Source organism: Castanea sativa, chromosome 1 (genome assembly GCF_040712315.1).
Source record: "Castanea sativa cultivar Marrone di Chiusa Pesio chromosome 1, ASM4071231v1".
NCBI classification, from domain to species: Eukaryota; Viridiplantae; Streptophyta; class Magnoliopsida; order Fagales; family Fagaceae; genus Castanea; species Castanea sativa.
The window spans coordinates 69,617,148-69,634,274 of NC_134013.1; the positions used below are offsets into that span (position 1 = coordinate 69,617,148).

At 34.6% G+C, this 17,127-nt stretch overlaps 1 protein-coding gene and 3 pseudogenes across 1 annotated transcript; 3 read left to right on the top strand and 1 right to left on the bottom strand.

Moving 5' to 3' along the window:
* The first annotated feature begins 6,251 nt into the window (after positions 1–6,251).
* Positions 6,252–6,848, top strand: LOC142633094 (senescence-associated carboxylesterase 101-like; annotated as a pseudogene).
* A 171-nt stretch (positions 6,849–7,019) lies between these two features.
* LOC142611987 (putative disease resistance protein At5g66900) lies at positions 7,020–13,671 on the bottom strand (annotated as a pseudogene).
* Positions 13,672–14,124: 453 nt separating this feature from the next.
* On the top strand, positions 14,125–14,793 carry LOC142612006 (senescence-associated carboxylesterase 101-like; annotated as a pseudogene).
* A 71-nt stretch (positions 14,794–14,864) lies between these two features.
* LOC142612014 (senescence-associated carboxylesterase 101-like) lies at positions 14,865–15,719 on the top strand (the record flags this gene model as incomplete). Its single annotated transcript, XM_075784148.1, has 1 exon — positions 14,865–15,719. A coding segment is annotated over one exon (855 nt), but the record flags the coding sequence as incomplete, so codon positions are not given.
* Positions 15,720–17,127: the final 1,408 nt, after the last annotated feature.

Consider the following 17,127-nt stretch of genomic DNA (forward strand, 5'->3'; position numbering starts at 1 on the left):
AGCAATAGGAAGGCCCCGTGCACCTTTCAGTACACCATTGAAGCACTCTGATATATTGGTTGTCATTGCCCCAAAACGTCTCCTACCATCGTGTGATTGGGTCCACATATCCACAGACTCGCTCATTAGGTATGTGTATGGAAGATAATCTTGATTCTTTTCCTTACCATCCCTCCCCGTCACCTTCTTCTTCTTCCTAACGGCCTTAATTTCCACCTACTTAATGGACTATTATGGTAGCAAATTTAACTACCTGACTAGCATATCCCGCTTTCAACGCCGTTGACTTTAGAGTCGAGTTCTGAAAATGAGTGTTGAAGTTGCTAGCAACATGTCGAAGGCAATATATATGAAATACCCATGTTTTTCCATCATACCTTCTAGGCCAGTTTGCAATGGCGTTTTTGATACCGAGATGTCGGTCAGAAATTATGCAAATGCCTTCGTCAGGTATCAGGTGGCCAATCGTTTCTCTGAGGCACTGTAAAAACTACCTCCAACTGGACCCTGACTTACAATCCACAACAGCAAAGGCGAGAGGGAATACCTTGTTGTTAGCATCGGTTGCCATTGCGACCAACAACTTTCCCTGATATTTACCATACAAATGAGTCCCATCAATATTGATAACTGGCTTGCAGTATTTGAATCCTGATATGCATGGACCGAAAGACCAAAACACATAATGCAACAATACGGTGTGATCTTCATCGGTGGGTGTGACACGATAGCAAAACTAGGTAGTCGGGTCCTGATTAATAGATGCCATTAGAAACTTTTGCAGCCTTTGGTAAGACTCTTCCCAATCTCCAAATATAAATGCAATCTCCTTTTGTTTCACATCACATACCTTATAGTAAGAAGGCTTATGACCATTATATTTCGACTCTATCAGAGATCTGAGATGCTTAATTTGAGTAGTGTGATCCTCACATAACTTGTTATGGATTTCTGCTGCAATAAAATTACAACTCATCATTCTACCATCATTTCACACCCCAGTCGGTATACACGTGTGAGGACCCATATACACAGTGACCATCCATAGTCCGTGGAGATCGGGCTTCATAACTGCGTAGACATACCACTTGCATGACTCATGCACGCATTTCGCACAAAGATTTTTCGTCGTCGTCAACCTAGTGATCTTAAAATATTTGTTTTCCTTGAGGGCACAAATTGTTAATACGCGTTTCACCTCCACTTTATTGGCAAAAGTCAACCCTTTGCACAAATTCATCCCCTCTCTCTAAGTAGACACAAATGGCATCTCAATATGTGAAGGATCAACCATATTTTCTCAAGTATTTGCAGAGAATGACAACGTAGGAGGTGCGTAGGCAGGGATTGTGTTCGTAATGTTTTGGACACTAATAACATTGTCTGCATCAGGTTCACTACCGTTCAATGTTTCATCGTCATCAATGTCCCTCTCAAAGTCCTCAAAGTCCCGAAAGTCCCCCTGTCAATCATGTCTTCATACTCATCTTTATCGGCAAAATCTTCACCGTTAATGGCAAGATTCTCATCAACATAGTCGTCATCATCATCGTCATCATCATTGTTAACGGCAGTAGTCTCATCAACATAGTCATCGTCGTCATCATCATCATCATCATCATCATCATCATCATCACCATCGGCATGAACATCATCATCCTCTACATATGTAGAATACTCATATTGAGCATCCAGAATCGTAACTTGTAAGCTTGTGGTTGTTTGTTGGATATCCTCTTGCCATATTACATGCGGCTCCAACTGTATGTACAACTCAATGTTAGTTACTTCAGCTATACCCTCCAACTTGTCAAACATGATCTTTACATGTTTGTCTGTTTCTATCGCCATATACTTGTAATTAATCCGGTGCTTCAAGATTTCATTTGGCATATGATAAGTAATTTGTATGTTGTGCACATTAGGATTCTCACACAACTCTTCCATGACAATCATCTTCAATTCGTCAAGGGTCTTCAACCTACGATCAATTTAGGTATAATAGGTCTTTATACCCGGCCCCTCAAATGGCAATCCCTTGTTCGCATTGGCATTCTTAAGCGGACCATCGTGGTATAGGATTATAACAATTTCAAGCATTATGAACCTATTCAAGTCAAGTACTATGTTAGTTAAATCACATAGTCGTAAAGTGGGGGAAAAAAGTAATGTGATATTAAGGCTGAACATATTCAAACCAGATTATAGAGTGCCCTATTGCCCATTAATATCTAAAGGCCAAGATGTAAACCTTCTAATCCTAGTGGATGGAGAGACGGAATTATCTATTACTCCATTGTGTGGTGACCTATAATGCCTAAAAGGGTTCTAAAAGAACTAGGTGGGTAGAGGAGCATGATTACATACCCATTCATTACATTCATTCACTACCCATTTCATACCCAAACCAATGATAAATAAAGTAAAAAAAAAAACTTGTAAGATTATGATAAAAAAAAAAAGCCTAGAAATGATGAATAAAATTTTGATAACAAAAACTATGCAAATAAATACTAAAAAAATTAACACTAACAAAACAAAGTTCAATAATTCACAATATTAGTAAATTAACTAAGTTATGTTAACTATCTACAAAATAAATAGTCAAACTCTTTAACCCACACCCATAGACAACATACCCAACTACAATGACAATCAAATTATGCCAACCCTTACCTGAGATATGAATTTGCTGAGAGGGAAGAGCAATGAAAGTGGACAATGTGGTTTTGTGAGAGTGAGAGGCAATGTGGTGTGAGAGTTATGGGTGAGTGAGAGTTAGTAAGGGTGAGAGTTAGTGAGGCTGAGAGACTACTGAGGATGCTCTGTTTTTGGGTTTCTCTGTGAGCGTGTGTTATATAATACGGGCTGAGTGTTGAGTTTTTATTATTTTATCCAGTGGAACTCGAGTCTTATAGACTCGAGTTCCATGCATTTGATAAGAACTTTTTGCCTAAGAAAATCGAGTCTTAAAGACTCGATTTTTATTTTGCGCAAAACGAGTTTTTAAGACTCGAGATCTAGGTGGCATTTTTGTCCACCTCAGCGAGCACAAAGCGAGTCTTTGAGACTCGAGTTTTAATGTGGATCTCGAGTTTCAAAAACTCGAGATGTTAGTTTCCTTTATTCTTTTAAACATTGCCTAACTTACTACATAGATGCCCCCACACCGCTAATTTGCACATTCCCCCCCTTTTTTTTATGCATTTATTTCAGAAACAGAGTTGTTGGTAGTTGGAAGTCCTCATTTGTCAAGTACGTACTATTATTGTTATTATTATTATTATTTTTTATCTGCAAATATTATTGTTATTAATTAATAATTATTATCAACGTTTAAACTTTAAAAAATATCCTTGATATGATGTCGGATAAGTGATAATCAGTATGACAAAAATAATATTTCGTGAATATTTGAGATGTCAACCACTATTAGAATAAATTACACTAACCTACCCTAAAGTTTAAGATAATGTCATAAACATCCAAAGCTTCTTAAAAATAACCAATTTGGTCCGAGAAGACAAACACCGTTTGTTTTAGACCCAAAGATTTTTTTTTTAATATCTTTTCACCGTTTTTTCTTCTAATCCTCATAGTCAACGCCACACCTCCATACATTTGACCTTCTCTCTCTATCTCTTGTTTCTTTTCTTTTTCCTCTATTTCTCACTTGATTCGCTCTCTCTTTCTATTTTCTTTTCCTTTGCCAGGTCAAACCTTACCCTCTTCTTTCTCCCATCTCCTATTATCTCATGGGAAAATTCTTAGGTAGTCCCGGAGTATAGTGAAATAATGCTCCCTCCTCTCACATTCATGGTGGACCCCACCATGAATTTAATGAGCGGACCGCACCATGAATGTGAGAGGAGGGAGCACCATTCTCCGTGCTCCAGGAGTACCTAAGAATTACTCTATCTCATGTCTCTATTTTGCTGATGGAAATCCTTCGGTGGTGACCGGTGGGTCAGCAAATTTCGATGGGATTACTGGATATGGGTTTTTTTTCTTGATATTTTGGCGACTAATTAGGAATGAAGAAGATTTATGGGTTGTTCTTTTGATTTTCTTGGCGGCCAAACACAAAATGGGGAAGATCCATGTGACTTTTTCTTTGGATTTTCTTGGCTACCAAACATATTAATAATTTTATTTTAAGAAAAAGTCTAAGAAAATCGTTGGTGTGGTGTTGATGAAACATGAAATGGTGTGGCGTTAACGTCCCACTTGCCTGTTGTCATTGTAGTCTTCCTTTAGAAATCTCAGGGAGAGAATGCACAAATGGCCTTACACGCCCTTAATGTTTAACTAGCCTCACCCCACGCACTTCGCAAGTGAGACGACGCTTTTTTTTTTTTTAGTGGTAATAGAAAAAAAAATTCTATGTTTTTTATTATATATATAATTTTTATTTTGAGAATCTAATTTATAAGTGGATAAATAAATTTGAAAATCAATAGAAAAGTGACCTTATTTTTTAGGCAATATTTCAGTGAAAGTTAGGGTTGTATTTTTACTGGATTGTCCTTTAGTTTTGTCTCTACTTAAATATAGGAATGTAAGGGTATTTTAGAACAAAAAAAATCTGAATTGTCCTTTAGTTTTTTTTTTATATATATTTAGATTTGTTTTGGATAAACGTGGAGTGTTTAACTTATTTTTCTATTTAAAAATAATAATAATAAACGTATAATTACTTTGAAGAAGTAAGTTAGTGGAAGAGTGTTCTTAGTTTGTAGGCAATATTTTAGTAGGAGTTAAGACATGTATTTTTATCGAACTATCCTTTAGTTCTGTCTCTACTTAAACTTAGGGGTGTAGGAGTATTTCGGAACAAAAAAAAAATCCGGTCCAAACAGGTGCAGCCGCTTAAATAGTAGTATAGAAGCACCAAATTGGACCTTTTAAAGAAGTTTTGGATGTTTTTGGAATTATCCCAAACCTTGTAGGTTATTGTATTTTATGCCTATTTTTATTTTTTTTCGTGAGGATTGACGTTAGATTATTAATTATTTATTTAATACTTCGATATTTTTCATAGATTTCTGTATTTTTGTCCCTTTTTTGTACTATAGGTTTTTAAATTAAAAAGGATAATTTTAGGAACTTATGCCTTTTATCAATCCTCCAAAATTAATGATGTCTTTTTAAAAATTTTGATTTTTAAATGTCAACAAGATAGAGTATAATCATTTACATATCTGTTCTAGAGAGAATTCCAATGTCATAAGCTTTCTACTTCTAGCATTCTCAATTTCAAGATTGTTTTATTTTTATAATTGTGTTTTTTTTATTAAATTAATTTTGATATTTGTGCTTAATTAGGTTCGTTGAAATTGTAAGTTTTGTTCATTTTAATTGATTTGGTCTGTAGTCTTACTTTGATTTGTTCATTGTCTAATGGGTTTCTTTCATATCTCTCTCTGACTCTCTCTCTCTTACATATCAATGGAGTCATTCTTGACTCAGTATACTCATGGCTTTTGACATTGTAAATCAATTCACCTCTCCGTTCTTATTGCTGATGGTGTCAACCATTAAGAATGATTAATTATTATTGAATAGTATATTCTCATGACTTTTGACATTATAATTTAATTTGTATTTACATATATTCTAATTGAAAGATGCTTGTTATCTCTTTTTATATTGTATTATGCTGTCTTTAATCTAATAGATTCTATAGTAAATCAAGTTGACATTGTAAACCAAATTAGGGGTTTTTGTTTTTGTGAGAATCATATCCAAATTATAGTTTAGTTGGAGCATCTGTTAGATTAGGTCAAATGGAACAAATCAAATTAGGTAAAAGACATATGTCTCCAAGCTTATTTTCACAAGTTAGTCAGACTGTAAGTTTTCGTGCAATATGGTTCAAAGGAGTAAAATCTTTACCACAATTTCTACCATTCCAAGAAGCTCCCCACTTGCTATTGTAAGATTAATTTCAAAAGTTGCATTTCTTATTAGTATGAAGACTTTAATATTAATTTATGCAAACTTAATTTGGTAGTAATATTAGGTTTACATAATGTATCATTGAGCTGAAGTTTTATATTTCGAATTCATTAGGAAGTTATATTTATTAGTTTTGACATAATTGTATGTCTATATTTCCTTTGAATCACACGGAGTTGGTGACTAACATTCGTAGTTACCATGGCATGCATAATAACATTTAACAACGTGTACAATATGTTATGTAATTTTTATTGAACTTTGAGAATGTGACAAGGCTAGTTATTAACACTGTAAGATTCATATCATAATGCAGATTGACAATTCCAAACAATTAATTATCACTGGAAACTCTTTGGGAGGATCTGTTGCCACTCTGTTCACCTTATCACTACTAGAAAAATTCAATTTTTCAAAAACCAAAGGCCCACTTTGCATCACTTGTGGTTCACCCCTTATTGGTGATGAGAATCTGCAAGAAGCCATATCTAAATATGCAGCATGGAACTATCGCTTTTTGCATGTAGTTTCTGACCAGGATCTAGTTCCTAAAGTCTTAATTAATGATTACCAGCCTTTTGGCACATTTCTCTTCTGTTCAAAGATGGGTTGTTCTTGTTTTAAGGACCATCAAACCATTTTGGAGTTGTTGACAGCAACCAATTCAAGAACTCCTGAAAATGAAGATCATAATAAAGTTTTTTGAGTCATATGGAACATTTGTCAAGGATCTCAACCGTAAGGTAATTTGCAAGGATACTACAGATCATGAATCCTTAATTGATTGGACTACAACACCATTACGGGCAGGCATTATTACACAACTAGCAGCAATCAGACTGGTGCAATCACAGGTAACTCAGTTACAACTCTTTTTGGATCGTATATAATTAAAATGCTTATTTGAGCTATGTCATCATATGGTACAGATAATGTTACACCTAGGCAATACACTAAATAGAACAATGTATTGCATGAAATACTTACGGATTAAGTATTAATAACTAACCAAAGCCTTTATTGTTTCTTACCTGGATAAACATTACTACAATTTGAAGTCTGTCTTTGTCCTTGTGATCTTTCAAAACTCCCCTTCTAGCCCAACTCATTTTTACAAGTTATTGTAGCAACAGGAGAACATTGTCATTACAAGGACAGAAAAAGGGGCAAAAAGGATAGCATCTTTAAACCAGCAAGCTTTTGATCCCACCAGGGGGTTGAATGACATTAAAGTGTATATGGCCTATCTAGAACAGTATAAGAAGGTGTCTAAAGACGAAAGAGTTGGATACTATGATAGATACAAGAATAAACTTGATACGAGTAATATTAAGGTGGAAGAGTATATGAGAGGCCTCACATGTTACTGGGAAGAAATGGTTGATCAAGCAGAGAAAAGGCCTCAGACAGTAGGTGCCTCCCTTCGTACCCGTTCACTCTCCGGGGGAACAAATTACCGAAGGATGATTGAACCACTGAACATAGCTGATTACTACAAGGCAAGCAAACAAGACTACATAAATCAAGGAAGGTCAAAACATTACATAATATTAGAGCAATTGCTGAAAGAAAAGAAGAAACCTTCAAGTGGTCCAAATGAATTGAAGAAACAGAATGTGGCGTCAAGTCTGACAGAGGATTCTTGCTTTTGGGCACATGTTGAGGAGGCTCGCATTTCATGCAAATTGCTGAGTAGCGGAGAATCAAATGATATGGAGAAAGAAACAAACAAATTGATTGAGTTTGAAAACTGTGTATACGGTTTGATGAAAAATTATGCAGTATCTTCTGAGATTTTCTTACCTAAGAGCAGCTTCGTGACATGGTGGAGAGAGTATATACAGATTAAGGGAACTTTTTATCGTTCACATCTCACTGGCTTAATGAATAATGAAGAGAATTACGACAAGTACGCAAAGGGCCGCTTGGTGATTCTCTGAAGGTTTATATGATTTAGATCATATATTTCAATATCAACGTGTGCACCCCCACAATCCTTCTGCAACTGAAATAGATTCACAAACTGAAAGTTGCAAGCCCTGTGAGACTTTTCTCGTATTCGTAATTCGGTAGATTTGGGGTCTAACCTAGTTTAATTAGGTAATATCTTTGGAATATATTGTATAATTTATTTTTTGAAAAGCTAAATATCAAATTTTAGGATTAGCCATGTTAACAAACAATTTCGCTCAATATGAATATTTTATTTTAATGTATTAAACTATTGATTAAAAAAAAAAAAAAAACTCTTTCATCTTGCTCTTTACAAAACTGGCAAGAAGGTTTTTTTGTTTATTTATTTATTAAAACTAAAAAAAAGGATGTCACATTGTTTTCTCAGTCAACTAATGAAAATTTTGACTAAATTTACAAGTTCTTTTTCCATTTCACCGTACACAACAAAAACAATCACATTCGCAACCCTCAGCCTTAAATTTTCTCAATACTTTTAAAGGGTATATTATCATATCTAAAACTGCAACTCTTGAAAAAAAAAAAAAGTCTTGTTCTGGTGTATTAAGCCACTTGTTTCATAATCATTACAGAAGAAAAAAGAAAACAGAAACAAAGAATGGAAGAGAACAATCTAAAATGATAAATTTACAAAATTTTTCAAGAAGAAATAGGTCTCAGAAATCATGATTTGGAAAGCCAATTCAAGTTGATATCTTTTTTAGCCACCGTTACCTTTAAATTGGAGAAGAATTCCTCAAAAGGCCCCCATAACTTGGCCCTCTCTTCATCACATACCACAAGTCTCAACTGCTTGAGATCAGTAATTGATGATGGCAACTGCTTACGCAATCTCAAGCACTCTTTCATGTGTAACTCTTTCAATTTATGCAACTCACCGATGTGTTTTGGCAACTTGATAATGCTTAGGCAGTCAGATATGTCAAGAATGCGTAACTTATTGAGGTTTCTAATTGACTCTGGCAACTCTGACAATTCGGTACAAGACCTAAGCCTTAGCTCTTCTAAATTCACCAACTTTCCAATTTCTTCAGGCAGTTCAGACAACTTATGACAATTGGTGATGTTGAGTTTTTTTAGGTGGAGAAACTCACACAACCATGCAGGCAATTCCACCAAATCATTGCAATAGTCAATGTTTATCTCCATTAGATTTGGAAATGAATCTGAAACTTGTATAGTAGAATTCCCAAAAGTTTGACCAATATTACACATAAACAAAGATATTTTCTTCAAACTCCTCAATTGTACAAGGGTATTGCAAAGGGAAGAAATTGAAACCTTCTCTAATCTAATTCTCTTTAGATTGGGGAGAGAACTGAGTAGCTGAAAATTACTTAATTCAACAGGAAAGAAACCATAATTAGTGACAATTATAACCTTGAGTTTAACCATATTCTTCACAAACTCAGGTAAGGTGTAATTCCTTGTTCGAAAATTCAGAATTAAAGCCTTATCTTCAGGTGCTTGAATGTTGCACCAACTAGACGAAAACAGCTCATCTGCAAAAAAATATTCCATATGGTGTGACAAGATACTCATTAGTAGGTTACATTGTGTGTGTGCGCCTTTGTTAGAAAGAAAAATGTACCAACCAGTAGAGATAGATAATAAGCGTGCATTGATAAGTTGTGGTTTCATCTACCAGTCTAGTAGATTGTTTTCCCTGATGTCCACAATCAGTCTTGTCCTTTCTATTATTGGCTTCTGGCTGCTCAATTGGATAGCTAGCTCCCTAATAAGATCATGTTGGGTGACGAATTCTTCATTGTAATAGTAATTGACCTCTTCTGCATCTTTCCTGGTGAATGACCAAAAGCATAAGCTTATAAGAGATTCAAATTCTTCTGTCCTCACATAAGAAAAATATATATTCCATGGCAATCAAACATAGTTGTGGATACGATAACAAAGTTATGGATTGAGACAATCAGTTTCTATCTGTAACATTTAAAATCAAACGGTTATAAGATAAGCAGAAAAAAAGTATAGACTACTAAAAGTTGAAATTCCCCTCTTTTATTGGGCAGAGTAATTGGACCCCTTATTGTTTATCATTTGATATAAAATTCCTTCTGTCTCTTCTTAGTAATCACCTTTAGCATCCTTGGTGTGTATATATATATATATTATCAATTGTGGCTGGAAGTTGATCAAGCTAGAAGACATGGTGCAATATTTTGGGCCTTAGGTCATGTATAGAGATATCACATCACAACTAGCAACTAGAATTGATCAAATGAATAACTTATCCTCCAAGAAAATCACACTTTAGAAATCAAAAGTCTGAACAAACCTTTTCATTACAAGACTAGCCAAATTCCGACTGTTGAGTTCATGCAAATTAGCAATAGCATGGACATCATTTTTGCTTGGTTCATGTAATTCTGTCCAAATATCAATGAGGGCAGTAGCAGGGATTCTTTGGTCTTCAGGAAATGAACCTAGGTCCATGAAATACTCTTTGAGGATGATCTTGTCAGCAGAAAATTCTAGACATTTTTGGAGACAAGCAAGCACCTCATTATCAGAGTCAAAAATAGAATGACCTTCAGACCATCCCATTACTTTACTTTGCCAAACCTCTACAGGCTGCCCACAGAGTGAACCACCAATCACTTCAAGAGCTATTGGCAACCCCCCAGAGTATCTTACTATCTGCAATTCAAGGAACCAAATAAAATTAGTTCTTGTTCATAGGTTACAAGGGTAATATTGGTCAAGACTGTTTTTTTTCTAAACTCTAAACCACTGTTTGTTTGGAAATGTGAAAATGCCTTTTGTATGACTTTTTTTCTTTCTTTTCCCTTGTCTTCACTCAAGTTTTGGGGACAATTCTTTCTCAAAAAAAAAAAAAAAGAAAAAAAAAAAAAGGGTTTTGGGGACAATTGGTTTGCCGGAAACAAAACAAACAAGCTTAAATATAATGCATGTGCAAGTATGAAAACATGATTTGGGCAAGTATATACTATATATGGTATATGGATCCATCAACCCAAAAATAGAATGTATATCTTTGGTCATATGCACACCTTTACCCAAAAGGCAAATGTACAAACAAAATTAACCATATTTCTTTTATATATACATATATACACACACACACACACACTAACAAAGTACCTTTTCTATATCTTCTTCTAGTATGTAAGAGCTCCCATCTTGCATTGATGCTGAGTGACAAAAAAGTTTCATTGCATCTTCATGATCTAATGGATATAATTTAAATCTAAACTTAAATCTTGAAAATGCTTTTCTTGAAGTCACCACAATCTTGTAATTTGGAATATTAAACTTGAACTTATCAATAAGGGATTCTGATTCAGGCCAGACATCATCCAAGATCAACAATATGGGTTGACCAATTTGATTCAGTAGTTGCTCCAGCTGGTTGATTGCATCTTCATCACTTTGAAACTCAGGGCACCCATCAACATTATAACTAAATAGGTTTTGTACAATGACCTTCAGGTTGGGAGTTTTTGAAACGTTGACAAAAAATATATTGCCCCCATATATGCCTATCCAAACACAATGTAGTTAAAAAGCTGCCACCAAGGCATAGTTCATATCTAATAACATTATATATCTACATGCATAATGGTGAATTAAAATAAACAAAATTCTCATTCCCAACACAGGGTAAGAAGTGAGCAAAAGCAATTTTCTAGAAAACTACACCAATTATGAATATAAGAAAATTCATTTTTTTATCCTTATCTTTTCTTTATCACTACTCTTCTCAAGGCAGTAATTCTAAAGGATGAAATTTGCCAAAAGCACTGACTATTGAGAAAGGACTAAAACAAAAGAATGAACACAATTAGCAATGCCCTACTATATCTTACCTTATGGCCCAAATATTTGTTTCAAAATGTAGTTCAAATCACTTGCATAAATTGGAATCTTCTGTTTGAATAAAGTATTCCCATTTGTTCCAATTATGGTTAAACATATAATAATCAAGCAATGGTACATTTAAAGATTCATCAATAAAGTTCTCTATGTATTTTGTTTTTAAATGACCTAGCCATTTACTTTTACTATAAAGTATCCACATACTAATACTATCATTATAAATAACTAAAATGAAAGTATTGATCATGTTTCTTTAAAGACAAATGTTATGAACACAACATTTTCACAATAATTCAAAATGGGTTCATTAGTGTCAATCACTTTTATTATGTAACAAAAGTACCAACCAATCAGATCAAGACAGGTTAGTAATTGGAAAAACAAAATTTAAAAAATTTGTATTCACTAGGCATATTTTAATTTGAGAAAAACTACCTATAATTTCCTCATCCCAACCAAGCATTTTGACCAATGTGGTCTTCCCGCAACCTCCAAGAGCAGTCACAATAAGCACAGACACCTCTTCCTTCAACAGCTCCCTCTTCAACTCCTTCAAATGCAAATCAAACCCAACAATATAATCCCTGAGTTTAGGAACCGCACACGAAAATGTCCCATATTTCGTCTGCATGTCCAAATTCTGACTCTCCACATGCTTCAAAAGACGATTCAAAGTCCTTTTGTTCTCATTCACCTCCGTCAATGTCTCCAATCCAATACTTGTGTTGTGATTCACCTCGGCCAATGTCTCCAACCCAATCCTTGTGGTGTAATTCACATCGGCCAAAGTCTCCAACCCAATCGTTGTGTTCTGATTTAACTCGGCCAAAGTCTCCAACCCAATCCTTGTGTTGTGATTCACCTCGGCCAAAGTCTCCAACCCAATCATTGTGTTGTGATTCACCTCGGCCAAAGTATCCAACCCAATACTTGTGTTCTGATTCACCCCCGTCAAAGTCTTCAACCCAATCTCTGTGTTCTGACTCACCAAGGTCAATGTCTCCAACCCATTCCTTGTGTTCTGTACCATCAAATTAACCTGACAGAACTTTTCAATAGCCCTATTCAACTTGGAAAGCTTGTTCGAATAAGAATAGGCTTTGACACAATAGTTCCAATTCCAACGCTTGATTTTGGAGCACTTGAGAACCAGCTCCTTGCCCTCCTCCATTTGTTCGATCAAGCTCTGTGTTTCCTTTTCTGGGAAATGAAGAGCTTGGCTTAATTCTTTTATTTCTCGGACCGTCGGTGCTACGCCATCTAGCGTGGATTCTAAGCGTTTGAGTTGGGATTTGAACATGATGATTTGGCCTGCCACATGCTTAACTGTATCATGCAAAATAGCAAATCCTTCTCCAAAAGCTGCCCCCACAACACCCCCTGCAGCAACATCTGCCATATCTTTTTGGAACCTCAATTAAGAAAGAAATACAATACCAGATCTATCTACCCAACTATACCAACAAAAAAAGAATGGACACCAATTTTTGGCTGGATGAATTAGATTTTCATTCAAACAAATGAAAGTGCAGAGAGAACGATCGAGAAGCTAGCTTTGATCTCAAAGCTCTTCAATTTGTTCTTCTCTCAGCTTTGATGCAAAACAATATGAGAAAAAAGAAAAAATATATATGCTTCATTGTGTTTACGAGTGACTGTCGTCAAGCCGTCCAGTATGAGTAACGATTAAGATATTTTCTGGAGTTTCCGAGTAAGTACCATTGGTATTGGTTCTCACTTCTTGTTGTTGACCGCGGGTACTTCACTTCTGTACTTGGGTGGAAGTTTCTTTTAAGGGTAAATTCCACTAATATAAACGTATTTGCATCTTTGTTTTTGGGTTTGGATCTCTATTTCTGAGTTTGGGTCTTTGTTTGTGTTTGGGTTTGTTGTCGTATAAAGACTTGTTTTTGGGTTTGGATCCCTATTTCTGGGTTTGGGTCTTTGTTTGTGTTTGGGTTTGTTGTCGTATAAAGACTAGTCAAATACAAAGTGATAAAAAAAATTTAATTATAAATTACTTTTGTACAAGTATAATACGTGTAATTTATATTCTTTATACACTTAATAAAAATATGTATTTCTAAAATAATTTAATAGAAAAATTGGAGTTTTCAAAAAATACATAGTATAAAAATATAATATAATACGCATATATTACTTACTCTGTTTTTTTTTATTAAAAAAAAAACAATTTGGAGCAAATACAATAGGATTTTTTTAAAACATGATTAAAAGATTTTTGAGAAAGTGACTGGTCTTTTTATCCCCTTTTTTTCTTTTTTGATGAACTTGTCTTTTTATCCCCTTATATGTGATTTGCCATATCAATAACATAGTAAGATTCTAATGTTAATGCAGATTGACAATTCCAAACCATTAATTATTACTGGAAGCTCTTTGGGAGGATCTGTTGCCTCTCTATTTACCTTATGGCTACTAGAAACAATCAATTTTTCGATCACTAAACGCCCACTTTGTATCACTTGTGGTTCAACCCTTATTGGTGATAATGGCCTGTAAAATGCCATATTGAACTACCCAACATGGAGCTCTTGTTTTCTGCATGTAGTTTCTGACCAAGATCCAGTACCAAGAGTCCTAAATACAAATGTTTACAAGCCTTTTGGGACTTTTCTCTTGTGTTCGGAATCCGGATGTGGTTGTTTTGAGGACTCTCAAACCATTTTGGAGTTGTTGATGGCTACCTACTCAGAGAGTCCTGGAAATCAAAATCCTAATCAAGTTTTGGAGCTCTACAAAAAGATTGTGGATCTCAATCGTAAGGTAATTTGTGGGGATACCGCAGGGTTGCTTCAATGGACTACACCTCCACTACGGGCAGGCATTATTATTCAACTAGTAGCAATTAATGCACTGAAGCGACCACAGGTAACTCAATCACAACTTTATTTTTTTAGATCAAATATAATTATAATGCTTATTTGTGATATATATCATGCTATGGTACACATATGATATATGATACACCTAAACCATGTAAAGAATGAAATGCTCATTGATGAACAAGTAACCAAAATCTCTAATATTTCAAAAATAGCTAAAATTATTAACTTATAAAATTCTTGTCGTTGCAGCTACAACCACAGAACAATGGCCTGAACAATCTGATTACAAAGACAGAAGAGCAGGAAATGAAATTGTTCAAGTCCAAGGGGCAGGGTTTTGATCCCTCCAAGAAGTTGAATGAAATAAAAATAAATATGGCTTTCTTTGAATGGTACAAGAAGTCTTTTAAGCAAAAGGGTATTGGATACCATGACAGCTTCAAGAATGGAAGCTCTACAAGTGATATTGATGTGATAAGGTTTAAGAAAATCCTCACTGGTTATTGGGAAGAAATGGTGGATGAAGCAGAGAAAAAGCCCCAGAAAGAAGGTGCCTCCTTTCATACCCGATGGCTCTTTGCAGGAACAAATTATCGACGGATGATTGAACCACTGGACATAGCTGAACACTACAAGGTGAGCACACAAGACTACAGATTGTCAAGGTCTAAACATTATGAAAAATTGGAACAATGGCTGAAGGAAACGGAGAAACCTTCTAGTGGTCCAAATGATTTGAAGAAACAAAATGTGGCGTCAAGTCTAACAGAGGATTCTCTCTTTTGGGCACATGTTGAGGAGGCTCGCATTTCAGTAGCTCGCATTTCACGCAAAGGAGAAAGTGATATGAAGAAAGAATCATTAAATTGCAAATTGATTGAGTTTGAAAACTATGTGTTGGATTTGATGAAAAATTATGCAGTATCGCCTGAGATTTTCTTGACTGGGAGCAGCTTCATGAAATGGTGGGAAGAGTACAGAAAAATTAAGGGAACTTCTTATAGTTCGCGTCTCGCTAACTTAATGAATAATGCTGAGAATTACGACAAATACGCTACTGGCTGCCTAGTGATTCACTGAATGTTTATATGATATGAATCACATGTTTCAATATCTAGGCGTGTTCCTTAAGGTTATCTCGACTTTTGAGTGGATTTTGCAGTGTTCTTTGTGTTAGTACCACATTTTTGTTTTTTCCTTTGTATGTTTTTGTTTCTCCAGAAAATAAAAAGAGAGAATATCTGTGTGCACTTTCCTTCAATTATGTCTATAATAAATTGTAATTTATTTTCCGACAAACGAAGTTATCCAGATATTTTGGAATATTTGACTAGTTTCTTAAGTATATGCAGTCTCTCTATCTCACACGCACCAAGTTATTATAGGAAGAAATCTCACAAGAGTGGCTCCAAAATGTTGGCCGACATCATCGTTTCAATTTTTTGAATTATTATAAAATTTTCATGTTTTTCTTTTGCCATTTTTGGGTTGAATACTTGGATGTGAGTGGATGAAAACACTTCTAGTCATCATTATTAAGGAATCGTTTTTGGGCATTGTCTATCCTTCTCTCTTAGCAAGGAAAGGCCACACTATATCATTGAAATAGGGGGCATAATTCTCTTTAACAAAACCATTAATGATTTGCTAATATTTCTACATTTTTCAACAAAAGTCAAAAATAGGATTTTGAGAGTGAAGGAGCACTTATTCAATATCGATCACATTAATGATAAGGTACATACAATAAAAATTGAAATATAGTTAGGTGGGGGGAGGATGTAGAAAATTTTGAAAAAAAATTATTTTCGTTACAAGGTTTTTGTTAAGGAGATAAAGAAAAAAAAAAGGAAAAAAAAAAAGTTTTGAGTTGAATTCCTTTTTATTACATGGTAGGAATAAAGTAGCTTACATATACCTCAATTGGTAAACTTTTTTTTTTTTTTTTTTGAGAAACAATTGGTAAAGTTTTTTATTGTCGAATGAAAAGTTTGGAGTTCAAATCTTGCTTAAACCAAAAGATAATTGGTGTTTTGATATAATAATAAAAAGAAATTATCATGGAGTAGACGTTATTAATTAAAATTCTACAGTATCTATTAAAAATGGTAGGAGGAAAAATAACAAACTTATTTTTGAATTTTACAGAAGTCAAATTAGTACCACAAGCCTTGTGTGCTATCTTTTTTTTGTTCTTTTATTCATAATTATTAAATCCATACCAAACCACCAATTAAACCATAAAACCCATCATCCAAAGTATTATCAATATGGTTTGGTATAAAATACAGGATATGCAATGACCCATTCTCAAATTGTGTAAACTGACGGATTGCACAGGTTAATCATTTTAGCCCGTGGATAAAAGAAAAAAATTCCATGTGTATCTATGAACAAAGACTAAATTGAACTACAAAAGTCACTAAATTTTCAGAAATTAAAAGTTTGAAGACTCTAAACCGATTACTAAACTATTGAAGATTAAAAA